Below are 27,534 nucleotides of genomic sequence, written 5' to 3'. Positions count from 1 at the left end.
GGGGTGTGCAGGAGGCAGCTGATCGATGTTTCTCTCTCATCGATGTTTCTAACTCTCTATCCCTCTCCCTTCCTCTCTGTAAAAAATCAATAAAATAAATTTTAAAAAACAAACAAAAAAAAAAACATGTGGCCGTGCAGAAGGGAGAGCGAAGAAAGCAGACCTGGCAGTTAAGTCAGGGTCGCGTGAGCTCCCCGCCCTCCACAGATAGGGCAGCAGCACAGGGGTCCCCACCACGGGGCTCCGGAGACCATGCTCCGGGCGGGCTGACTCTGAAGCTCTGAATCTCAACGGCAGAAGACCTCCTTGCAAACCGTACCTCCATGAGGGTCTCGTCCATTTCATCGAAGGGCTTCCCATCTTTGCGATTGTAAAACGTGGCCACCCCAACAATTTCTTCCTTCTTGTTCACAATAGGCATAGAAAGGACATTTTTAATCACCCACCCAGACTCGTCCAGAGGCTCTTTCTACAAGACAAGAACCAGAGTCGGTTTCCTTGAGTACCAGGCTGCAGAGGCAGCTGCGATGCACTGCATGCCGAGTCATGACACGGGTTGGCTAAGGGACCGCAAGAGCATAGACCTTGTTGGATTTTGCATAGTTTCAGTCACCAAACAAATACTAAGAGCAGATAGCCCATCTGGTTGGCGCTCCTTTAGCCAGATAGTCATATTATTTTCATTCATAAGATGTCAGGGCCATTGTATGCCAGGCAGTGTGCATACAACTAGTTCAGGGAGCTAGTGTTCCCCATACAGGCGCCGGTCACAGGGGACTCTTAGAAGGGGCCACGTTGGGGATTCTTGTAACTTTGAACTAATCAGGTAGATAGACTGTGCCTTTGCCTCTCTAGCAGACTTCCTGTGTTGCTTTGGCATGCCATTTTATCTCCCTGGGCCTCTATATTCTCATCTATAGAGGGGGGCAGTAGTAAGAGCATGTGCTTCGTGGAACCAATAAGAAAATAGAGGTGACATTTCTTGGGCAATCATTAGGTGCCGTGGTGAGCCACTTCCCATCTGTCTGAGCCTCACTTCCATCATTTATAAAATGGGGATCACTGGGCTATGTACTTTCTAGACTCTCTGCCCACTGATTCATCAAATGTTTATCAAACATCTTACACTGTGCAAGGAACTGAGCTAGAAGCTGGGGAAACCAAGGCAAATAAGGCACAGATGTTGTTCCAAGGTAGCTGGTAACCTGGAAGTTAAATGAGCAGTTACACTGCATGTGGGGAGTTCTGCATGTCCTGAGGAAGCCAGAGGAGGGAAGGAAGTCAAGGAAGGCTTCCTGGAGTTGGAGAGTCTTCCAGTTCAAATGTTCCCAAGATTCTTAAGGCGGAGAGATCATTGTTATTCTTTAAATAACACTGGAACTCAGCACCTGTGGGAGGGTGTTCCCAGAGGGATACAGAACATCCCCCAAGGAGCACAGGGCTATGGTCACAAAACAAGTTCAAGACCTGCCTTCCCCCCAACTCTTTACTTAGACTTCAGGGAATCCTGTTCTTCTGAAGGCCATGATAAGGGAACAGATTTTATTGAAAGTGAATGGGAAAACAGTGAAGATTTTGAAGCAGCGAAGTTACTTGATGTAACCTATGTTTTAACATAAAATATGCATCCTACAGAGGATGAGTGGAAGACGGAAGGCTAGAATCTGAAAACAAGATCAGATTTGAGTTACTAATGTGGGTAAACGGTAATCCATCAGATAACTTGGGTACAGACCAAGTCCTGTCATGGTTGTAATCAGGGTAACAACTCTCCCTAACAGTTGGGCCTGTCGCACTGATATAGACAAAATCACAACCCAAGATGGTATATTTTAACTTCGGAGGTATGTTCCCTCTGAGCTCTTTCATAATGTTCTTTAAGGAGTACAAAATAATTCAATAATTGACCTGGCAGTGGTTTTATTCTTCCCTTCTTAATTATTTCCTGATTGCAAAAGATTTGTTCTTGTTAAACTTAGCATAGGAAACTCAAATATTGACAGGATGCCTAGAGCTGAAGAGGTCAAGAAGGATAAGACCTAAACTTTGACCAAAAGAAGACAATATTTTGCTGAAAGGAATTCATCTAAAAGACGAGGAAGGATCATAAAACATGAAGGAGGTACATTAACAGAGAGAAACATTCCTTGGCGTGGCCTTCAGGCTCTGCGTGATCTGGCCTCTGTCTGCATCTCCCCCAGCTCCTCCTCCCATCAGTCTCTCTCTCAGATTCACTGGCCTCTTTACTTTCTTCCAATAAGCCTTCTCTTTCGTGAAATCTTTCCTTTCTTTGCTGCCAAACATAATGTCTCAGGGACACATTCCTTGATTCTTCTCAGATTAAGTCAGCCCGACCCCAGAGATTTCCTCCTCTATCCCTTGGCCCTTGTCCTGACCTGCTTCTCCCTGCATGTGATCTAACCTCCCTGGAGATAAAGACCATGCCTGGCTGGTCCACCGTTTTGACCAGGATAGCATCGTGCCTATACGCCTGACACAGAGGATACCCTTCACAAACATTTGTGAAAAGGACAAACAAAATCAACTGGAATACTAAACAATATTTCATGAAGATCCCAAGGAGGAAGACATGATATTCAGCTAGGGAAAACAGAATAAAACTTCACTGAAATTTCATAGCAGTTGAGATTGTCATTGAAGGGCAGAAGGGATTTGGGCAGAAGATGATGGTTGGGGAAAGAACAGCATAAGCAAAGCTCCTGGGGCCAGAAAGCAAAAGATATGAATGTTCAACTGGATGGGACTTTGGAATTCACCAAATTAACTCCCTCCCCACTTTCCTGGGTACATGACCTTTTTTCCCCACTCACGTTTTCACTTGGTGGAGAATGCTTTCCAATAAAGTAGATGGAGTCTAATGTGTTCTAATATTCTTTCAGGGGGGAAGTATCATGTGACTAATACAGGAGTACAAAATAATTCAATAATTGACCTGGCAGTGGTTTTATTCTTCCCTTCTTAATTATTTCCTGATTGCAAAATAAAAATTACTTACCTGGAATTCAAAAAAGTCCTCTGCAGGCGCATTCATGATGTTGCAGATCTAAAAGCCGTGAAAAGGAATAATGGAGCTGTTATTAGACTTGACCAAGGGCCAGGTGAAGCAATGCCTGCTCTTTCAGAAACACCGCGTCCTTGCCCAGGGCATCCACATTCTTTTCATCAGGTAGACACGCTCGAGATGGTTTTGAATTATTGACTGAGGCTACTGGACAGAAAAGCCGCCTTGTAACCATTACTTCTTAGCATTTGCTTTGCTCCTGAGTCATTTCCAAACTGTGAAAAAGTAAAGGCTACAAATTGCCATTATTCAGGCCTGTCCAGTATCCTGTTTTGTTTTCCCTCTTTTATTGCATATTTGGGTTGTGTTCTGTTTTTTCTTTTTATTCGTATAAATAATGCTGCTCTAAGCATCTTTGAAACGATGACATTTGGGTTCCATTTGTTTTGTCAGGGAAGAGTTTTTCCTTCCATGGGGTACCAATGCCAACGTAGAACAAGGAATGAAGAGTGCTGTAGCGCTGCTGTAATTGCCAGATTCTTCTCCTGAACATGGGACCCCCTTACCTTACCATGCAGATGGCACTTCTCTGGTCTCACTAGGGCCCTGCCTATGCGGCCACTGTGTAGGTGTGTAATGTGTGTAACGCACGAAGGCATGTGGCTAAGGGGATGTCTGGGAGTTGAAATTCTGTCTGGTCTCGCCTTGCAAAAGCATTTCCCTAGCCTTTCTCTTTTCATCCACTGAGTCGGGACAGCTTTTTCTAGTTTTCAAAAAGGCACCCTATGGACTTGCAGTGACCCTGCCTTGTCCCAACTGGCCTGACCACAAAGTGGTCTCAGAGGGTGAGCTGTCCCTGCTCCTTTGAGAACTGCCCACCCACTGCACCGTCCCACTGGCCTCCCCTTGGACCAGCGCCATCGGTTGCCATCATTCTCTCCTGATCTCTGACCTCTCCCAGGGCTCTTTCCCCTCAGCCCATGAGCATGCTTGAGTCTCTCCTGTCTTTGACAAAGAAATCCTCCCTTGACCCCATGTTGTTTCCATTGCAACCATCCAGGTTTTTTCCTCTTGCTTTCACATTCTCTACCTCCTCATTACCCATCCACACCTTAGCAGACCACACACTGGTTTCTGTCCTCGCCACCAAATCTGCTCTCAGGGAGCACACCAATGACCTCCTCTTTGCCAAACCCAATGGGCTTTAGTTCTTAGCTCACAGACCACTTGTGTTGCATTTGGTTGTCCCTCTTCTTGTTAAAACTTTTTACTTCCTTGGTTTCCATTTTATTTCCTACATTCTCCTAAGTCTTTAGATACCTCCATCTATTTCTGTGTTGTACCTGGGGGATAATAGAGGGGTAACCAGGCTCAAATATGGGGGTGATGTGCAGCTAACATATATGACCCTTCTCTCTGGAGCAGGGGATGCTGTTATTCCAACCTTGACCCTGAGCGGGTGGGGCATGGTGGGAGGCAGAGCATTTGAGCTCGGCTATCCATGGTAGGGCTGGAAATGTAGCAGAAATGAGGGGTTGGGAGTGGCAGCTAAGTCTCTGGTAGGAAAGTTTGGGGTTTCATCTGTGGTGAGCCTGGAAGACCAGCCAGTCATGACTTTGCCCTGGACATATGCATAAGTATCTTTATTTAGTCAGTGAGACTATTTCTGTGTATTTCATATTTTCTCAAATGTCAATATTCTGTTCATCTCCTTGGACCAACTCTCAAGTGAATTGAGAAATGAGAGAATCGGGTTTTTCGACATCCTCACTTCTCATCATATTCTCCCCCACTCTTGAACTGAAATCCTTTCACTCTTCCACCTGATTTAAAACTCCCCCGCCTCCAAGTTGTATTACTTACCAAGCCATTTTGAGCAACATAAGTGGGAAGACCACTTGCTAAAGCCCAGTGGTCAGAAGGTGGATTCCTGTAAAGGCCAAAGACAAATGGTAACTTTTGCTGTAAGGACAGCTGGACTAAAAACTTGAATCTGGGTCTTTGCCCTCCCGCCATGCTCTGGCTGCTCCCAGCACCTGCTTACATTACTATACCTGAATGAGTCTCAAATCTTGACTAAGTGTCTTAATGTATGCAACAGAGAAAGATAAAATGCTTCCAATTAATCTGTAATGCAATGCTTTTGACCTTATAAATTATTACTTTATTAACGTCAACACAGCTCTTTTAGAATTTAGATATAGATTTTAATCATAGATTATACCTTTTTCCTGTCTTTTTGTGCCATGCAAAGCAACTTTTGGTTTCAATGCTGCATTATAATATAATTTATTTTTTTATTAAATATATTTTTATTGACTTAAGAAAGGAAGGAAGTGAGAGAGAGAGATAGAAACATCCATGATCAGAGAGAATCATCAATTGGCTACCTTCTACACGCCCCACACTGGGGATCGAGCCCGCAACCCGGGCATGTGCCCTGACTGGGAATTGAATGGTGACCTCTTGGTTCATAGGTCGATGCTCAATCACTGAGCCATGCCAGCCAGGCCATAGTATAATTTCTTTAAGTCACTTTATATGGCAATTAAATTAAATATGGATATAACCAACAATGTATATAACTCAAATGAAGTCATAACAATATGAATGGTTATGACCTAGTTCTTGCAAAGGCAGGCAATAGTAACTACATCTGACTACTGTCTGAGTGGCAGCAATTGTACAATGTCATGGATTCTATTTCAGAAATGTAAACAAGTAGAAAACCGTACATTTTAGAGTCAATGAAATGGGAGGGATTTCTTTCTTACCCAACATGGCAACCTTTGTCATTTAACTGGAACATTCAGTTGATTTCTATTTAAAGTAATTAGTGATGTATTTAGATTGAAATATCATCTTTGTATTTTTTGCACCTGCTTTATGTCCTTTCTAAATGTTTATTTTGTCTTCTGGTTTGATAAAGCATTTATTTACTATTCATATTCCCCCTCGATTAATTTACATGGCATATACGCTGGCAGTTCAGGATACTTACAAATATTCTCTCACTTCCTTTTGGTAACATGATAGGGTGGCATTACCTGTCTACTTGAAGTTAGGTATGGTCATGTGACTTACGGGATTACTTTGATGTCTTCCTTGCCATGCAGGATGTAATCGATGACCTTGTAAAAGTTGATTTCCTAGGCAAACGAGATAGAGAAATATATACCTTCACCGTCTGAGACAGAACTTCAGCAGGACTGTGTCCATGACACAGGCCGTGTTTTTCACTCTGTGTTCGTGGTTTTCCAGAAGCACCAGCCTGACTCTCCAAGGGTGTATCTCAGCTGCCTCTGCAGCTCACTGTCCTCAGCTGACTCTCCTGGTTTACTGTGCTTCTCCTTAGACACAGCTCACAGTGGCCAAGCAGGGGCTGGGATCTGGGGCTGGTGAGAGGGATGGGAAGTGTTCTAAGGGGATCTGGAAGTTGAGCCCAGGAAGAAAGAGGGAGAGAGAGACTGCTGCTGAAGTCTAGGGAGGAAGGGGAGTTGAAAGGAGGCTCCAGTCCCACTTAGAATCATTGTCAACCCAGCCAGCCTCTATACAGGCCTCAGCTCTATGGTCACAACCCCTTTTCTCATTCATTCCTATCGTCCAACTGCTCTCTTTGCTATGTCAGCTCTTTCAGACCTGTCTGCCCAATCACGCCTCATGCCTCCTAACTCACTTTCCACCTCTTTCATCCTTCCCACCTCCTTGCACCATTAAAACTCCCATCCTCTTAGAATAGACCTGTTCAATTACATGACTTCCTAGCATGCATTTGGATACAGGCACAGCTCCTTTCCCTTAGCTCTCTGGGGCAAGTTCCAATACCTGCTCAGATCCTTTCAACTCCCAGGTGTGACAGGCAAGTCAGCAAGCATTCAACAATGGGAAGAATGAGACCAGAGAGAGGAAAGGACTCATTTCTAGTGAGCCAGGACCAGAATCTTGACTTTTAGGCTCAGTGTTCATTCTGCTATGTCACTTACGGTTACCAGCTTAAAACAGTGTTGTATTCTGCATCACTCTCACCTAGAACAGGGCCATTCAAGTGGGGTCCCTGGACTGATACCTGTCTGCAAACTATTTATTGCTTTTCCATGATTATATGAAAATAGAAATTGAGAGTTGGCATTTAGGAACTTTTATAGCAGTTTGACTGAGTTAAGTTAGGTCTCTTGAAAGTAAAAAACAAGAGAGACTTACATTTTGCATGTTTGTTTAAATCCTCATTGTTTTAGCTATATATTTTAACACATTTTGAAAGTATCAGTCCGAAATGGATTAGAAATTTGCAAAGAAAACAGTTCCTTCACTCCAGGTATTTTGAGAAGTGCTGCTCTAAATATTGACATGTAGAAACCTGGGCCCCAACCAAACCTCCTGACTCAGAACCTCCACAAAGAAAAATTCCCGATCCAGGCAAGGGTGTCTGAAGGTCCACTTGGTAGTCAGGCGATCATGAGCTTCTTCATGTGGGAGAGGCTCTGCTCTTCAATGACCAGCACTGGCAGCAGCTGCAGTGACTGAGTCCTTCCAGAAGGCACGCTCTGGCTAATCAGGAGGCAGAGGCCTGAGCTCTTCCAAGGATGACAGCTGCCCCAGGGTAGACAGGAGCCCCCTCGAGGAGGAAGCATCCAAGGGGAGACTAGATGAACCCCACAGCCTGATGAAATGCTCTAGAGAGGTGGTCACCAACTGGTGGTCCGTGGACCACCGTGAGGTCCGAAAGGTTGGCGACCGCTGCTCTAGAGTGAAGGCTCATGCTCTACTCTTGGTTTGACTAGGTGTACTCTCTGAGCCTCAGTGTCCCCAGCTGTAGTGCAGGTGTGCTGTTGTTGTTAGGCAACAAAGCATGGGATCTAGTCATAAAAGGCAGTACCCTGTAGGCAGTACCTTGTAGGCAGTTCTAGAAAGCAAAGGTGGCTGCATTAGCTGCTGGGACTTTGGTCAAAAGCTAAGTTTCCACTTGGGAGGAGGAGGAGGAGGCTGATTTCCATGAGCTTCTCGACCTTCTGCAGGTCTTTGCTGCAGGGCCATCTGTCCTTGGGCCTGGCTGCTCACTGCACTCCTAGGCAAGCTGCCAGCTCCCTGGGCGCCACAGCCTGTCCTATCGAGGGAGTTCACGAGACTCCTTTAGAAAGGTTAGAAATGGACGTGGGTTTTTTGAAACCTACAGGAAAATTAATATGCTTTCACAGAAAGCAACAAAAAGATCAGTGTGCCCTAGGTAAACGGGGCTTTTTCCATACACTGTAGCTCAGCCAAGTTGCCTTCAAGGCCATGTTCATGTAAGAATTCTCAGCCTTTGGAAAGTCAAAACTGAGCCATCAATGAGCACCTTTGTTACCTTCCACCTGAGCAGCTAAGGCTACCACACAGGGGTCTTTGAAAGAGCCACAAATATAGCCGTAGCCAAATCATCGTGTGTGGAAATGTACTAGTTTTAAAACAAGTGCTAATTTTTGTTTTGATCCCCCCCATAAAGCCTAATCAGCCTCTATAATTTTTTAATATTCAACACACACACACAATATTTTATTTTTAAAAGGATATAAAGTGAGGGGTAACTGCCATTAGGGAGCTTTAGACCCAAGATCTGGGGAGGTTAATTGGTCAAAATCCAGACAAAAGCTCTATTTTTAATGTGAATGTGGCAGATAAAGTGAGGGAGTGATGTTAGCAGACAAAAGGGAATGTTAAAAAGCATGATGTAAAAAAAAAAAATTAAAAATAAAAAGCATGATGTGATGTCAGTTACCAGAAAGAAAAGCATTCTGGGTTTGAATATATGCAAATTATTTGACCACCTCCCGACCTCCATTTCCTCAACTGCCAAATGGGGAAAGTGAGGAGACCTCCTCCGTAAACTCATTGAAAAGAGTAAATGACGTAATCCACGTTAAGTGCCTGGCAGATAGTGAGAGTCAACCCAAGTAGCCATGGTGACTAGTGTGCCTACGGTGTGTCAGTGTATGATTCGCGTTAGTTACCAGGGCCTCCTGGGTCAGCTTGATTACCAGGTGGTACAGATGAGGAAGGTGAGGCTTAGAGGGGTCCCCCAGGCCACAGAACTAGCTGGTGAGCAGGGATCTGAACTCAGGCTTTTTTTCCTCCAAGCCCATGCTCTTTTCAGAAGATTCACTTTTGGCCAATCTCATCATGCTGTGTCTGGGCTCTAGCTCAGGCCTTTGTGTGCCGTCCTCACTAGCTATCCAGGACCTGGAACTGACTTTGGAGATGAGTTCAGGGACAGCTCCCCTAGATGGGAAAATGAAAGGTCCAAGGAACTATTTGGCCAACCTCACCATACAAGTGAGCAACCAACCAATTCCAACGTCCTTTGTCTTCTGGCCTTTTTCCATCTCAATGTAATGACTCATAGTCTTGCAAGGATTGACTGAGCCTGGGCTACCTGAGATGGAGAAGGTTTTGGGGAAGGAAAAGTCTTAGCCATGAGTGTGCTAGTTACCTCAGTGAAACCAAAACTTCTTGAATTAAACAAATGATGGGCAGCTCTTCCTGGGCTGGTGCTCAGTGAGAAAATACCCTGTTCAGTTCAATCTTAAAGGTCAGGGTACTCGAGGGTGAAGAGCCAGATAAGGTAAAACACGACCTTTCTCTGGCCACCTGGGAGTTAGACGTGACCTCTGATCTCAGGGCTCAGCTCAGAGAGCTGAATATCAAAGCAGCCACGGAAATCAAAGTTGGTTGAAGCTGATGGTGTCTGAAAGCTATGCTGATCTCTATTGTAGTTCCTCCCCTCCTAAATTCCAGGAGATACAAGTCCAGCTCATATTTTGGAGCAAAAACTCATAACATGTCAGCTATACCAACATGAAAAGCTGTACTTAAAAAGGAAATATGCACCCAAATAGCTTGTGACAGTGGTATAGGATGCAAACCTTGAAGACTCCGTCTTTCCTAATGAAATCATGAACTTGTGTGAGTAAAAGAATAGTTTGAAACTGGACGACAGTAAGTGATAAAGGTCATTTTGGATAAAGCACAGCAGACCATGTGGATTCCAAAGTTGAAATCTCTTCTGGCGTATTAATAAAGCTTACAGGCAAGGGTGTTCATATTGAATTCCCACAGTTTGAGTCTACCACAAACACACACACCTTTATTTTGAGTAGGGTTAGGGTTGGCTGGGTGGGGTCAAACCTCCCAGCAGAAATTGACATACCATTTCAAACAGGCTAAAAGGGCTTGTAGGAAAGCACTGGTTTAAAACTCACTCCAGGAAATGACTCTGCTGCTTACTTACCCTGTGTGGCCTCAGCTAAGGTCACTCAGTTATTCCACAGGTTCTATAGGCCATTTGAGGGCTCAGTCTATTTACCCTGGACCATTTCCACATTCCCACTCATATCACATCAGTTTCTTTCAAATGTTTGTACCTCATCTTGAAAAAAAAGCAATGGTATGAGACCAGCGGTCACAAGCTCGAATGCCTAGAGGCCTGACAGAAACAAAAATGTGAGCAGGGGGGGCCAGGTGTTCACAGGAAGGGACTGTGGCAAACTGGAGAGCTCAGACCACATTCTACAGAGATAGCTGCTACCCAGCTCCAATCAAATTTACCCTATGGGATTGTGGGTCCGGTTTTGACTGATCGTCTACCTTTTCAAAAGAAACCGAGACTATAGATATGTATGGGAATTACCATGATTTTTTTTTTAAGTGCTAAGCTACCAATTCAATTTTTTAAAAGTAAAAAGATAGATTTTTAAATGTATGCAGTCAAACAAGTTTACTTATTCATTGGAATTGACCTCTGGCTACCAATTTATATACTCTCAATTAAATAGTAAGGATATTTCCAGGTCTTATTATCTGAACTCCTGCTGGGTGAATTCTTAAACAAGTTGCTGATCTTTCTGGGGCTATGTCCTCTTTTGTGGAATGAGAATGTGGATTCCTTCTTATTCAACCTACTAGGTTACTATGAAATTCCAACAAGATATTAAAGAAGCTTGTAAATTACAGGACTTGGCTATAGTGAGAAATTATAACTTTAAGGGAGACATCTCAACCCAGAGAAGAAAAATACCCAAGTGATTTTTTTAAAGTCAGCAGTTTTTATAGTGCTTTACATTTGCATTTCATTCAACATTTTATCATATTGAGCAGGCCAGAGAGCGACCTACCCTTCCATCCGGAGTCCTTGGGCCAGTGTATGGTGGAGCTTCACCCATCAGGACTGGCCACACATCAAAAAATTCCTAGGCATGAAGAAAACGATAATTACATGTCTTGAAAATACATGATGGAAGGGTTGGCTAAAACAATGTCCTTTGCAGTATCATTTATAATAGTGAAAACTTAGAAACAACCTAAGTTTGTTGTAGCATATAGTGACAATGATGCTACAGATGTGTATGTATTGATTAAAAAGGTGTCCATGATATACTGACAAGTGAAAAATGTGAGGTGACAAAAGAATATAGATCATGTGACCCAAATGTTTAACTATATATAGAAAATGTTCTCAAAGAATTCACAGCAAAGGAGTAACAACTGGTTTTCCCTGGGTGATTGGCATGAGACTATAATTTATTTAGCAGATATTGCTTTTGTAATCAGGAAAAAAAAAATTTTTTCCAAATGAGAAAGAAAAAGCAATGGTGTCGAATATGGATAGATAGACTTGTATCTGAGAATCCACAAGAAAGATGACATTGAAGACATCTGACAAAGAAAGACATGGGCAGAGAGAGAAGAAGGAGCCCGCAAAGGCACTGTACCATCACTTGGACTCAGGAGAAGAAACCGACTGGGACACTGCAACAAGCTTCTTCCTGCTGCTCCCCAACTGGTTTCCCACTGTACTCAGAGCTGCACAGTTCTCCAGTGCCCTCTCTGCTCATTTGTGAATTTTTAGGGTCAGTGATAGATGAGTGCTGGATTTGGGTGGGTAGGATGCCAAGCCCTCTTGCTCTTGGCCTCTCTCTTATTTGAACAATCTTGTCTTGGTGGTTTGCCTATCCTAATATCATCCAGAGGACAAGAAGAGGGGGTCAGCTTCTTCTGGACTACTGACAACAGGACGAAATTCAATTCTGGGTGTGAAACATGAACTGGAGCCCTACCTGAGCCCCACAACATGCTTTCTGCTAGATATACAGAGATGGATAAGGCCCAGTTTGCACTCTGGAGAAACTTGCAGTCTCATGGAAGAAGCAATCAAGTACCGGAGGACCGGTCAGGTGGATGGGCTAAGAACCAAACAGTAATGGAAGGAGAACACAAATGTTAGAGGAGCCTAGAAGGATAGGTGCTCTGGGCTGACACTGCCTGTGTCAAACACTGGGTGGCTCTGAAGATTGTCCTGAGGGGAAGCAGAAGTCATCAGCAAGGGATTGGTGGAAAGTGGGGCATGTTTATGCCTGCCTTCCTCTCTCTTTCTCTCTTCTTTCTTTTAAAAAGCTTGGTTGAGATATAATTCACATACTATAAAGTTCTCCCAGTTAAAGTGTAAAAGTCAGTGGCTTTATTTACTTCTTTCATAATGACAATAGGTCAGGTAAGACCTTAGCAACCTGGGGGATAGGTTCTTAGAGTGATTGTAGGCAGCCCAACTCACCTCTAATTGCTTGGGTGTTCCGTGTTTGGGGGATGACTAAATTAGAATGTTCCTGCTGAAATGTGACTTCCCCTTTCACAGGGAGTTTAAAAGAAATGGAGGGAGGAATGCTACAGCATAGAGCAGCTTGCACCTGGGGGCAGATCCTTTAAGGTAAAAATTGGGCACCTTAAGATGGAGTTTTTCTAAGTCAGCTACTCAGAAATTTTTTGGATTTAAAAAAGAACCATTGCCCTAGCCCAGTGGTTCTCAACCTTCTGGCCCTTTAAATACAGTTCCTCATGTTGTGACCCAACCATAAAATTATTTTCGTTGCTACTTCATAACTGTAATGTTACTATTGTTATGAATCGTAATGTAAATATCTGATATGCAGGATGGTCTTAGGTGAGCCCTGTGAAAGGGTCGTTCGACCGCCAAAGGGGTCGAGACCCAAAGGTTGAGAACCGCTGCCTAGCCGTTTGGCTCAGTGGATAGAGCGTCGGCCTGTGGACTGAAGGGTCCCAGGTTCGATTCTGGTCAAGGGAACATGCCCGGGTTGTGGGCTTGATCCCAGTGGGGGTCGTGCAGGAGGCAGCTAATCAGTGATTCTCTCTCATCATTGATGTTTCTATCCCTCTCTCCCTCTTCCTTCCTCTCTGAAATCAATAAAAAATATATATATTTTTAAAAGAACCATTCATTTGTATGAATCCATTCATAGGCTACTTTCTGAAGGATTATCAAAGGGTTTATTGCTACACTAGATCTAAGGTCTTTTCCAACCCCAGATTCTGCGATTCACCTACTCATTCAACCAAATATTGGGAGAGTCTCCATTGCTCTGTGCACCATGCTCAGCATGACAAGGCATAAAGTGAAACTGACAGGAATCCTGTACCTTGGACCTTTGGAATAGGAAATCACGAATCTAAATAACTCTGGAATGTTATTTGGTTAATCCAAGGCAGAGCATGATTAGGCTCAGGAGGCAGAGACAGAAAGAGCAAGGTGAGAGCTAGCGTGGAGAAACGTAGCTGAAAAACAATGCCAGGAACCTTCTCCGGCTCTCTCCTTGGCCAACGTATCTGGGGCAAACCTGGCCCCTGAGCATTCTGAGGGACCAGACCGAAGCCTCTGCCCCCACTTCCATTGCCTGGGTCAGCCCTGGGCTCTCCGAACCATAGGACAGGCTTCTGCCCACCTTTGAGTGCATTTTCTGAGAATTCCTGAAGTTGGCAGCTTTCTTCTTTCTGGATTGTCACCCTATATAGAAATCTCTTTATCACTCACCCACACCTTCTCACCTACACTTTCTTTTCTAGCTGACGAGGGAAGATGCGGGTTGTTTTTACTCACCTGTGCCCTAGATTGACTTCCCCCCTTTAAATGTTGGTACTCCTCTCCTCAGTGTAAAACTGAGACAGACTTTCTACAACTGTCCACATCCTCCCGTGCCAATGACTGGGTGACACAGTCTGGCTCCTCTCGGTGTATATTTAACCTGTTCTTGGAAAGGTTCACTCCTTTCTCACCTTCTGCTTGGTCATGTCTAAGAGCCCCACAGAGTATCTGTCGCAGTTGAGGAAGGCTCGGACCGTGTACAGGGCTTTGTGGAACTGCCTCTCGATGTCCGTAAGCTCTTCAAAGACTTTGCTCCCCGACCACAGCAGTATCTGCAGAAACACCAAAACAGTCAATGTTTTCGAGGTACAAAGCAGCAGCTCACTGAGCTAGAGGAGAATGGCAACTCTGTCAAGTTCTCTAGAGTTTATCTCCTTTCACCCTCACAATAATGCTGAGATAGAGACAAGGTAATCATCCCCACTTTGTAGAAAGAGAAACTGAGGTCCAGGGAGGTGAAATCATTGGCCGGCTTACCACTCTCTCCACTTCTGTGATATCATAGGTTGTTAAAGAGAAGGAGAATAACAAACACTGATTGAGCACAAGTGCTCCCCACATGTCGCCTCTTGTTCTGTACAATAATCTTTTGAGGGTAGAACCATAATGATCCCCATTTTACAAATGGGGACACTGAAGCTTGGAGAGAATAAGTGGTTTGCTCGGGTCTTAGAGCTAGTAAGTGACTTAGCAGGGATTCAGATCCAAGCTATCTGACTTGAAAACTGGTGCATACAATCACTCTGGAATAGAGCTTTATAAACATCCACTACCTCCTAACACCAGGGGTGTTGGGCAGAGACTGTGTGATGGTTCTTACCACCTTCCTGATCACATCAATGTTCAGTAAAAAAGAAAAACACATGTCCAGCCCATTCCCATGAGCCAAACTCCCTACCTGGCCACGCCGAGTCTCACAGTTGTGCAGGTAACTCAGATGGAACACCTTCATAATTAGATTTGCAAAATTGAGGTACTTGAGCAGAATCTGAAAATCAACGAGCATGTGAGGAAATAGATGAGAAGAAATGCCTCTGGTCACTTCTACCATCAGCAAACACATGAATATTTTAAAAGCTTCATCAGAGGCAATTTGAGCAGATGGACCGTGGAATGCTGACTCGAAGCATGTTGCATTATAAGAGTATAAAACTCACAGAATATAGAATGTCAATGTAGCTACTATTTATTGGGTTTGCACACCCTGTGCTAAGCCATTTATGAATGTTATCTTATCTGATCACCACAAATACCCCAAGAAATGAAAGCTGTAAAGTAATCCCCATTTTAAAACTGTTTATGTTAAAGCCCAGAAATCAGACACCCAACTAGGGAAAGCCCCGCGTCATTATTTCTTACAAATAAAAAAAATAAAACAGAGGTTCAGGCAAATTAAGTAACTTGCCCAAGTCAAACAGCTAGATATTAGCAGAGCCAGAACAATCACCCTACATTCCTGGCTCCAAAGCCCAGGATCCTGCCGTGCCTCCCTCAGAGAGCGTCACACTAACCACTTTGTCTTACGGATGGGGAAACCGAGGCCAAGCCAAACAGCAAGGTTCAGACGCCTTCATGAGCTGGGAGAATGGGCTAGCACGGCCACCCCACACTTTCCAAAGCATTCTTACCTCTTCGTCGCTCTTGGTGAAGTGGGGCCCACCCACTTTATTCACAGCCATGATTATGGCCACCACGTCCTTCCCATTCATTATGGGGGAAGCCAAGATGTTCTTGGTCTGGTACTCTGTGAGGGTGTCCACGAAGTCACAGAAATGTTCATCCTGAAAGAAGGCAGAGAGGCAAGCTGGGTGGGCAGATGAAGAGCAAAGACAATAAAATGCCTCAGAGCTCCATGGTAGGGATGGGGTGAGGGGGCTCCCTGTTCTCCGTTGACAAGAGAATGAAGACATTTCCATCGTCTCCCCTTCAGCAGGGCAAGGCAATCGGAGGGAATGTCTGCCCTGAAAACCTCTGGAGTCCAGTAGGAGAAGAAAGCCCGAGATGCACCTGTGAAGGGCTGTGGAGGAGATGAGAGCAAAGCACGCGGTAGCCCTGGGATGGGGCCTTGCAGGGCTGACTTTGCCTGGGGAGGGAGGTTTAGAGAAGGTTTAGTTAAGCCCGAAACAGAAACTTAATGAGAAGAAGACCTTCGTGAGTATAATAAGCACAATTGCTAGCAGGCATCGTGCCTGGCACTTCGCCTGCACCATCTCAATGTAATTCTCCCGATAACTTACGAGATGGGGACCATGAGTGCCCCATCTTATAGAAGGGGAAACTGAAACTCGAGAAGATTAACTTTACTTGTTACTTGGGTGTGTGTGACTCCAAAACCTGCCCTTAGCTCTGCTGCCTTTTGGGGAAGCCTGGATAAGGTTAGACCTAGGTCCAGGTCATTGAACAAAAGAATATGTTGCTTTCAGCTTTTCTGATAGTCTAGTTCTAGCGCCACACAGCCAGTCCCATGGAAATCCCCCTCCTACAAACCTGAATGGGTAGCCCACTATGCATCAGGCCTTATGCTGAACACTGGCGACACAGGGGAGACTACATGTCAGGCCAGTACATTGATAGATCAGTAATAGTGATATAGGACATAGTGGTTGGCTCAAAGCTGTGAGAGTACAAACACACACACATACACACACTCCACCCCTAAAGCAGCCTGGGAGACCAGTATAGGGCGGTGCCGTCTGTGTGGTCAGAAAGAGGAGACAGATCCTAAATTGTTGTCTTCATTCCAGAAGAATCCACCTTCCTGTTTCCTTGTAACACTGTAAGGTTTACCAACTGTCAGCATTGCTTGGAACACATGCCAGCCCAGACATGCCCAGCTCATGCTGTTGTGAGAATGGAGGTGTACTTCACAGAGCCAACTGAGAGAGCTTTGCAAGAAATGAGTGTGCAGTCTTTTCTCGATTCAGAAATTCAGAGGGAGATGCTCTGCAGTGGGATTGAATAAATTGGCAACAGCATTGTTGTCAACGAAGGTGTCTCAAACCAGGCAAAGGGTAAAGGAATTAAGAGAAGCCTGTCATGCTGTACTTGAATTAGCATCCGTGGATTAAACAAAACCTCCAAAGAAGCATTAGCCACAGAGCATTTTCCATGTCCTTCTCTAAGGACAGTGACAAATCCCTGAACCCAGGTCTGCGTGGGGCATGCTCAGGCTCATTTCATGAGGTCAGTTCCGTCTTGCAATATTCACCTCACCTCTACCAGGGAGAGCAGTATCTGGGCCTCACCTGCGTCTGAGACTGATGTTACCATCTTTCCCTTGAGTTCTCATCCCTGGAATGTCCTTTACATGTAATACAGCTACCAGTGGACTGGCACTTGCACAATTGTTGCCATCCTTACGTTTTCAGCATATAAAGTGTTCTAAACTGTGTCATAGAAACTCAGATTATCAGAGGCAGAAGGGGCCTTACGAGCCATTTAGCTCAGATTGCTTATTGCTTAAAGTCTAGGAATCAGACACCAGCTAGGGAAAGCCCCAAGTCATCCATTTGTTCAGTTAACATGAACAGAGCACCTTCTGTAAGTATGTAGGTATTGTTCTAGACCCTGGGCTACAGCAGTGAACAAGATGGGTAAACTTCTTTCCCTGGTGAAATGGGGTAGGCAGACAAGAAGTGGGTAAACAACTAAGCATTCTCCCTCCAGGTTGTATAACTGCTCTGAAGGAGAAAAAGGGGGTGATGCTATAGACAGGGGTGGCAGGCTGAAGCTACTGTAGTTAGTAAAGATGGTGAGGGAGGCTTCTCTGAAGAGGTAATCCTGAGAGCTGAGGACTCACAGGAGCCAGGCAAGTGAAGCGCATTCAAAGCAGGAAACACAGAGAAGGCAAAGGCCAAAGGCAAGGGTGCAAGGGTGGACGTGGACAATGATCTGAGAAACAGAAAGAAGACCAGTGTGGCTGAAGCACAGGGTGGGAGAAGGGAAGTGGAGGGCAAGGCAGTGAGAGACATGGACAGGGCCTACCTGGCAGGGCCTTGGAGGCCACTGTACAGGGTTTAGATTTTATTCCAATGCAATGCAACACTGCCTCTCATTCCCAGACTCCTCAGTTCCTGTTTTCAAACATTCACAGTGCCAAGCTCCATTGTGTCTCATGATGAGATCTACTGTTTATTGAATAATGATGATGTACTAGGCCCAGAGCCAGACAATTTACATATATTGTCTCATTACCCCTCATATCAACCTGCCACCTAGAACTGTCACTTTTCCTGTTCTATAGACAATTTCTTGCTGGCACGTGGTATAGTGACTTCATTCACTCATTAATACACTGATTGATTGATTGATTATTGATTCATTCATTCATTCATATTTACCGAGCACTGACTTTGCCAGAGGCATTGGATATGCCAAGACTAGTAAGAAAGCTGAGGTTGTCCTCACTGGGTTCTCACAGTATAGTGGGGACATCATATAAAACATGAACCCACAATTCCAACCATAATGTCGGGTGCCCCCATGGGATGAGTGGTACCCTGGAGCCCCAGGGAGGGAGAGACTTGTTCTCTGAGTGGCTGCAGGGGCCCATCAGTACGTTGTCAGTAATTGAAACCTCTCCAGGCATCAGCTTCCTCTTTGGTAAAAAGCAGAGTATTGGGACAGGTTCTCCTTGCAGTTTCTTTCTGACGTAGAGTGCTGGGTTCCCAGTCTTATAGGAGGAGGAAGAGAGCAGGAAAGCTGGATATCTGATATAAGGGTCTTTGAGAGGACCGTCCTCAGAATGGGATTTGTCCGTGTCTAGGAAAAACTCACTGTTTTCCTTTACTCTCATCTCACATTACCACATTCCTATGCCACTTCTACAACCAGATGTGTGGGTGTTTTTCCACCGCTGGCTAATTCTCCGGCACCAGCTGAGTGTCCTACAATTCAGTTCAGTTCAGACACTATCTACCTGGAGCTATCATCAAACCCCACAAGTTAAGGGTTCAGTCCCCTAACACTGCCCCCACTTCAATCCCCAGTCACTGTCAGAGCCCCAAATAGAATAAGATTTCTCAAGCAGGAACAACAGGAGAAGCAAACACATGCAAATGCCCAAGTACACAAGGCTTGCTAGCCTGCACTGACTTCACTGCCAGGCCTGAGCCACCAGCCCAGAGACTGACCAAGGCTGGGAAACTTCCAGAGAAACACAGGCATGACTTCCAGAGTGAACCTTGAGGTGGAACAGGAAGTGGCAGGCTGTCCCTTAGACAGGGCTCAGCAAACTCTTGGACTGGGATCTTTGAAATCAGGGAACTAAATTCCCAGCCCTGCAACACCAGGGCCCAGAGAAGCTCTCAGTACCTCTGCTCTCTGTTTTTCCTGTAAATAGAATCTAAATCGAAAGCTCCAGAAGGGCAAGGAGGCACGACTGGATTCTTTTCCAAATCCCATGCAGACCTGGCACAGCGTCCATCCCAACAACAACAAAACAGTAATAACAGTAACAAGAAGCAGGAGCTGCCACTATGAGCCAATGTGTCCAGAACCCCACTAGATGAGAAGCAGTTCTCTCCTTTAATCCTACAACAGCACTGTGAAGCAGGTATTCTCACCCATTTTGTAAATTAGGAAGTGAGCCCGGACAGGCTAAATGATTTGCCAAGACCAGTGATGGCGAACCTATGACACGCGTGTCAGAGGTGACACGCGAACTTATTTTTTTGGTTGATTTTTCTTTGTTAAATGGCATTCAAATATATAAAATAAATATCAAAAATATAAGTCTTTGTTTTACTATGGTTGCAAATATCAAAAAATTTCTATATGTGACACGGCACCAGAGTTAAGTTAGGGTTTTTCAAAATGCTGACACGCCGAGCTCAAAAGGTTCGCCATCACTGGCCAAGACCATGTTCTTAGAAAGTGACTGAGTCATGGTTCACCCCAGATCGGACCTCAAAGCTCCACACCCTAACGTTCCGCTGTACGATCTGAAGTGACCTTTGGTAAACAGCACCTGGCCCAGTGCCGTCATCTTACAGATAAGGAGGAGGTCTAGGAGAGTGGGGCAGTGAAGAGTGTGGGCACAGGCCAGGGTGCCCGGGTTCCCGTCCCCACGCTGCCCCTTTCTCTCTGCAGGACCCTGACCAAGTTACTTAACTGATCTTTCCAGGTTTCAGTTCCATCCTCTGTAAAACAGATACAGTCAGAGTGTGTCATAGATATGCCGTGACAATCCGTGTTGGCTACACTTAAAATCTAGAGAGACTTGAAGGGAGAACACCCCCCAATCCAGTGATAGGCGAGTCCCCGGGAAAGCTCCCTGGGTGCAGGACCGTTACCCTTGGCCCTGGGTGTCCAGGGGAGATGAGGGAGAGAGGAATTCCACGGGAGGTGCCGCCCAGTGTGTTTCAAAGAAAACCATCTCCCACACAGGCCCAAGTGTGTGCTGCTTATCTTGCCAAGGAATCCAAGTCAAAAAGATGACCCATTTGAATTCTTCATGGATGGATGTGAAGTCCTGGGCCTGCAGTAACTCCTTAGTGACTTTGAGCAAGCCCCTTCTCAAGCTCTCCTGGCTTCAGGCTTCTCACTCACTGAATAAAAGTTCAATGAGATGATCTCTGAAGCCCCATGGCTCCTCCTCTTTTTAACCTTAAAATCCTTAATTTGAAATAAAGTCAGAGGCAAGATGAGCACAGAGACACAAACTGTGAGGCTGGATCTTGGAAATGACCAAACACAGGCTCCTGGTTTAGCCAGTACAGCAATAAATGGGAAGTGCATGGGCCTTGTTATCGCGGGGCAAACGTTGTCTCAGGTGAGAATGTGTTAGAGGAATTGATCCCTTGGACTACACGGGTTTGAACTGCATGGGTCAACTTATACGTGGATTTTTAAAACCTGCACAGTTCAAACCGTATTGCTCAAGAGTCCACTGTATGCCATACGACCTGGTTGTGAATCTTTCATGCCAAGTATTTACTGGGCATCTGCTGGATTCTGGGTCTTGAGATAAAGAAAAGAAAAAGGCAGGCATGGTCCCTGGCCCCCAGGACTTACTTATTGTGGTAATGGGTGTTAGGAAGGAGGCTGTAACAGGGATCTGGGATGGCCTCCCAGAGGAGGTGACCTTTAAGCTGAGATCTGAAGGATGAGTAGGAATTGGCCCTGGCAGAGGGCTATGGGGAGAGCTGCATTCAAGGGATTTACCCCCAGAGATCAAAGAGGTCTTTGTCAGAGCTGCCAGTAGAATCCCACACAACACTGGACTCTTAGAAGAAGGAGCCAAGTGCTCAACCAAGTGCTCGATGCTAACATGTCCAGGAATGAGGCAGACTGCCATCCTGTCTCCTGAGTTAACGCACGAAGCAAAGCACCACCTCACCTTGGTGGTATCCTGCCAGAAACACATAACCTGAATCTAGGCATGAAAACATGTCAGACAAGCCCACATGGAGGGACATTCCTGTAAAGTATTTGGCCTGTACCCTTCAAAAACATCCGCATCATGGAAAACAAAGACAGACTGGGGAACTCCTGCAGATTCAAGGAGACAAGAGACAGCGCTTCCATTGAGACGACTGGCCAAATGGAATAGGACTGTTCATTAGATAATAGTATTGTGCCAATGTTACATTTCCTGAATTTGATCTTGTACTGTGGATACTTAAGATCTTTTCCTGGTCTGGAAATACACAACAAAGAACCCAAGGTTAAAAGGGCATTTATCTGTAATTGACTCCCAAATGGATCTGAAAGAATGGAGACATAAAGCAAGTGTGGCAAGATATGAACAACTGGTGAATTTAGATGAAAGGTATACAGTTCTCTGTACTATTTTTAAAATTCAACTCTTAAGTTTGTTTCCCCAAATAAAAAGTCATAAATAAGTAAATAAATAAAAAGAAGCATCAAGTCATCACCAGCTCAGTCATATGGCCAGCAGCTCCCCCATCCCAGTGGGCTTTGCAGTCAGAACGCCCCCCCACCAAATAATGCCTCCCTGCCCTCCCTCCTATGGGGAAGAGGGTACCTCTTCTGTGTTGGGGACGTTGGTGAGCTTTTTAGAGTGTGCGACGTGGCCCACCACGCCCATGTCCAGGGGGAACACAATCTCGGAGTCGGGCACCACCAGACACTCCTCAAGGACAGCATCTTTGTGGACATTGAAGAGGCGGGTGGCCAGCTCCGCGATGCCATTCCGGGCCCTGTACATAAACAGGCTCATGCGGTCTGCCTGCAGGAGGAAGCACAGCTTCTTCATGACATTGAAGATGCATTTCTCGGCCTGCAAGTTCTCCTGGAAGTCCCGCAGGAGGTCGAAGATGATTTCACTCTCCTCCACGCTGCTCAGCGGGTGGTAGCTGCTGAAGTCCACGGCTGCCTCCTTGGCCCCCAGCAAGTCTGAGATGACCTTAGCTCGGTAGCGGAGGTCGTAATACTGTTTGGCAAAGCCGACATTTGAGTCCAGAAACTTCTCCACCTCCTCTTCCGTCACCTCGTCCATGGCCAGGAAGTTCAGTGGTTACTTCCGTGGAGGGGCTGAGGCTGGCCTTCTGAGGACAGTTTGGTCGTCTGTGGCAAAACTGAGTCCGGGTGCGTTCTGATCCACCGCGACTTCTCTGGGTCTTGTCTGCAGATCTCACAGATGTGGCTGCATAGGACAGGGAGTGAGCTTGGGAGATTAAATCATTAATATTCCCCAAGAAGAAGGATTACGAGGATCAGAGTGTTCCAGATGCCGCTGGGCCCCAGATGGGAGAAGGTGAGAGTTCTCTCTTCACCTTGGCCCGCTAATAACTGAGAAGAGATTTTTTCACAGAGCAGGCCATGAGCTCAACTGAAAAAAACAGACACTGAAGCAGATGCTGCAAAGTAGGTGGCACAGGGACCATCTACTCCTGTAGATTTGTTTTCTCTGCCCTGTGTAGTATTTCTCAACAGTTGACAGAATGCTTCAATTACTGCTTAGATGTGTTTGGCTTCTCTTGGCAAATTGGAAGACGTAGTAATTGTGTTCTCTTTCCTCCATGGCAGGACCGGTTAGAGCCGAGAGGCACTGCCCACCCAGCTCCCATCCCCCAGCGCCTCACCCCTCCTCTCCATGGCCCCTTCCCCAGAGCCCCCCTCTCCAATTTGGAGCTTCAGGCTGCATTGCTAACCTCTGAGACAGCTTCTCTCATGTATATTGTGGGTCTGGCACCTCTGGGCCCCTATTTCACAATCTCTGCATCAAAGTCTTTCCCAGCTTTAGATTTCAATGATTCTCTTATTTTTGAATTCGAAGGACCCTCATAAATACAACAGCAGGACAGAGATATTATAAGAAGACAGTTCCCAAGTTGCTAAAGGTGGAATTTTGGGAGTTAGACCTGGAACTGAGTCTGGGCCTGTCATTTGCTACCTGTATAAAGTATTTAATTTGTCCTAGACCTCACTTTGATTATCTGTAAAATCAGAGTTATTTTAGAGGGATGTTGTGGAGATTAAATGAGATAATATGCCGAATGGTGCAAAGCTATGCACCCAGTGTCTATTAAGTTGAAGCATATGAAATTGCCCCCCTTGGACTCTTTTTATCCTACACAAGTGGCAATTTCATACTGTTCAATTTAATAGGAATCATCTAATCATTATTAGTTATCATAACTATCCAAGATTAACTGGATTACCCTGTCATTGAAGGTATGGGAGAGAGAATTCAGACATCAGTACTTAAATAAGAAGTTGAATCTGGGGATAGAAAGTTAGTAAGGAAGCTGTTGCAACCTTTCCAGAAATATGAGGAACTGGCCTGGGATGGAAGTTAAGAGAATGGAGGGAAGGAAGTGGGTACAGAAGCAAGAAGAGCGTGAAAGGCACAGTGGCTGACTGGGGTAGTGAGAAACAGTGGGTAATCCGTGTGTCCTTGGGCCCCAGTGGTAAACTTGGCACTGAGTGTCCCCCTTCAGGACATTTCTCTGGCATTAAATGTTGATTTCGCCTCTATGTCAGTGGTTCTCAACCTGTGGGTCATGACCCCTTTGGCGGTTGAATGACCCTTTCACAGGGGTCGCCTAAAACCATCCTGCATATCAGATATTTACATTACGATTCATAACAAGCATACTTATAATGTAAGGTAAGCAGTGATATTTGGTAAAAAGCAGAAGTAATGCAAATATATTTCCCTTTGTTTTGGGGGATCCTCACCCAATGCTATTTTTCCATTGCTTTCAGATAGAGTGGAAGGGAAGTGGGGGGAGAGAGAGAAACATCAATGTGAGAGAGACACATTGATTTGTTGCCTCCCACATGCACCCCTACCAGGGCCCAGGATCAAGCCTGCAACCAAGGTACATGCCCTTGACCTGGAATTGAACCCATGACCCTTTGGTCTGCAGGCCAACGCTTCAACCACTGAGCCAAACTAGCTAGGGCTATTTTCCTTTTTTTTTTTTTAAACCAAAACTTTTATTATTTTTCTCTTTGGAAAGTAATATATCTTTGTGTTGTAGAAAATTGAGAAAATGCAGGTAAATAAAAAGAATGGTTACCACTCAGAAAAATATTTTGATATACAGCTTTCTTTCCCAATCATCTACACTAATAAAAGAGAAACATGCAAATTGGTGTCACTCCGCTATGCCCACCAGCCAATCAGATGAGTATGCAAATTAACCCAACAAAGATGATGGTTAATTTGCATATGCAGGCATGGAGCAAAGACTGAAGACAACGTAGAAGGAAGCCAAGCTCTGCAGAAGGGAGCAAAGCTGCGGAGAAGCAAGCGGGGTGGCGGAGGCGGGAGGGAAGCCTGCCTCTGTGGGTTTCACTCTCTTCTCTGCTTTGCTCTGGCCACAGGAAGCCCTATTCTTGCAGGAATCTTCCTGCAACGGGCCTCTAGTCTAAATATAATTTTTAAAACAAAACTATGACTGTGCAATATATATTTTGTTTGTTGAACAACATATGTAAACATTTCTGTGCATTAAATATTCTTTTACTATGTGATTTTTAATGGCCCCATAGATTTCCATTGGGTGACTGTAACATAATTTATTTAACATACATCAACTATTGGTTATTTAGCCTGTTTCTAATATTGATGTTCTTAATGAATATTTGTGTTGTTAAATCTTTACACACTTGCTTGATTATATTCTTCTTTTATTGATATTTAGAGAGGGAGAAGAAGGGAGAGGAAGAGGGAGCAAGAGAAATAGTGTGAGGGCAAAACATCAATTGGCAGGGAACATACGTGATACTTTCAACAATAAAGATTTAAAAATTAATTAATTAATTAAAACATCAATTGGCTACCTCTTGCATGCCCCTCACTGGGAATCAAGCCTGCAGCCTGAGCATGTGCCCTGAACGGAAATGGAACCAGCATCCCTCAGTGCATGGGACGATACCCAACCAACTGAGCCACACTGGCCAGGGCTGATTGTATTCTTGTCTTCTTAATAAAAAACTTGTCCAGAAAGACAGAACAGTTTCAGTACAAATTCCTTAAGAAGCTGTCCTGGCTATTTAAAAATACGAGAGTTTAAGTAAAAAAAAAAAATAAATGGGAAAGTCAATATTTTAATGCAAAGATCATGTTCCATTTTGAATGGCCGTCTCCCATAGAACCTAGCACATATCCCTGAAAGAACAAATCTGGGACCACGGCTTGTGATAGCCAGGAAATGTCAAATAACAGATCACTTTCTGTACCTAAATATTTGTGACAAGAGTGAATTCTGCTCCACCCCAGGTGTAAGAGTCACATTTCCTTTCTTTCTCCAAATCAAATGTTGTACGTTCCAAACTCCCACAATTCTAGCAGAATATTCAATCCTGATAATTATGGTGACCGCTGCCTCACCCCACGGTCATGTGAAGGGCTGTTGGTCTAACTCAGTGCAACCAGGAAAAAGCCCTCTGGCCTTCAGTCCACCCTGCTACCATGAATGTGCCCTTGTTCAAGCTGGTATGGACCCTGGCAGGCCAACAGTTCTGCTCTTCACTGGGCTCAGGGGTCGATTGTTATGGCTCTAGCTTCCCATGTCAGGGAGAGGCCCAGATCCTTGCCACTCAAAGACCCTGAAAAACCTAGGCCCCGTCTCGATCTTGGGGAGGCTTTCAAAAATCTCCTTTCCCCTGACTACATGGCTCTCCTGCCTTTCCCCCTCCAGGACAATCAGCCTAACTTCCCTCAAAGGTCCGAAGCAGGAGGGGATCTCTTTTTGAGCCTGAGAGTGGTTGCTTCCTGCCCTGCCTTGCAGTGGCCCTGAGAAGCAAGCGATCTAGAAGGGCCAAGCCCCCTCTGGGGATTGGGACCGAGGTGGCAGAGGAAAAATACCCATAATCGTTCAAAGTCCTATCTGTAATATTTTTTTTAGAAAAGAAAACAACATGAATGTCCCAAATCAATGTTAGTACACCCAAACAATGGAATACCATGCAGCTACTGTGGCCAAAGATGACTACAGCAATATTTCCCATACCACATGTTTTTCTTACAATGTGGCTTTGACACTTCTCCCATTGAGACTTGGGGTCTATTGCCCTCCCCTGAAATCAGGTGGGCTTTTATAACTTTCAGCCAACAATGTGCAATAGAAGTGAGGCTATGTGATGTCTGAGACTAGATCGCAAGAGGCTATGCAGCATCCTCTTTGCTTGCTGGAATGCTGGCTCTTGAGGCATTTAGCTGTCATTTAAGCACAGACTGCCCTGAAATTTCCATGCTGTGAAGAAGCTCAAACTAGCCCACACAGGAGAGACACAAAGAGAAGCCCTAAGACTACCTGCAGAGAGATGTCCAGACAGCCTTCAGCTGCTTCATCCCCCATTCTCTGTCCCAACTCTAGCCACTCTTTCACTATAGCTCTATGCGACAGCACCAGTCAAGCTTTTACCAAATTCCTGACCCACAGAAACCACGATAAATAACAGAATGCTTATTGTTGTTAAACGCCACTAAGTGTTGGAGTGATTTGTTACTGAGCAATAGATAGCCAGAAAGCAACTCTGTATGCTCTGACATGGAACATCATCAAGGTATAATATTAAATTTTTAAAACTGTAGAATACTGTATATTGTATGTCCCCTTTATTATAGATATAGATAAATAGATATAGATATATAGATAATGTATAGTCTTGTATATGCATAGATCACTGGCTTGCCAACTGTGGATATTCATTAAAATCTCCTGGGAAGAGGGAAGGACTTAAAAAAATCACCAATGCTTGATCCCACTCTACACCAATTCAATCATAATATCTGGGGATGGGACCCAAACATTGTTATCTTTTAAAAGTTCTCCAAGAGCCCTGGCCCGTATTGCTCAGTTGGTTGAGTGTCATCCCATGCCCCGGAAGGTTGCCAGGTTAGATTATTTGGCAGGGCGTATGCCGGGTCTCACACTTGATCCCCAGTAGGGAGAAATGCAGGAGACAGCCAATGGATGTTTCTCTCTCCCTCTCCCTTCCCCTCTCTCTAAAAATCAATGAAAAATTTAAAAAAAACTTCTCCAAGAGATTCTGATGTGCAGCCAGAATTGAGAATTCTGATATAGAATAACCTGGAAGGCACCATAGGAAACTGATGCTGTGTTTG

At 44.9% G+C, this 27,534-nt stretch overlaps 1 protein-coding gene across 1 annotated transcript in view; it reads right to left on the bottom strand.

The window, feature by feature from the left end:
- LOC102417793 (rod cGMP-specific 3',5'-cyclic phosphodiesterase subunit alpha) overlaps positions 1–22,580 on the bottom strand; it is a gene marked incomplete at its 3' end in the record, with an annotated part of 39,678 nt that extends 17,098 nt beyond the window's left edge. Inside the window, exons 1-9 of the mRNA XM_006104492.3 lie at positions 21,976–22,580; positions 15,617–15,769; positions 14,887–14,976; positions 14,120–14,260; positions 11,170–11,244; positions 6,107–6,171; positions 4,886–4,952; positions 3,017–3,064; positions 320–469 (exon numbers count right to left, since the gene is read on the bottom strand). Of these exons, the coding sequence (XP_006104554.3) occupies positions 320–469; positions 3,017–3,064; positions 4,886–4,952; positions 6,107–6,171; positions 11,170–11,244; positions 14,120–14,260; positions 14,887–14,976; positions 15,617–15,769; positions 21,976–22,449 (1,263 nt within the window). The remainder of the gene's footprint in view (positions 1–319; positions 470–3,016; positions 3,065–4,885; positions 4,953–6,106; positions 6,172–11,169; positions 11,245–14,119; positions 14,261–14,886; positions 14,977–15,616; positions 15,770–21,975) is intronic.
- Between the last annotated feature and the right edge of the window lie 4,954 nt (positions 22,581–27,534).

The sequence above is a fragment of the Myotis lucifugus genome, unplaced genomic scaffold (genome assembly GCF_000147115.1).
Source record: "Myotis lucifugus unplaced genomic scaffold, Myoluc2.0 scaffold_576, whole genome shotgun sequence".
Taxonomy (NCBI): domain Eukaryota; kingdom Metazoa; phylum Chordata; class Mammalia; order Chiroptera; family Vespertilionidae; genus Myotis; species Myotis lucifugus.
This window is presented reverse-complemented; position numbering and strand designations above follow the sequence as displayed.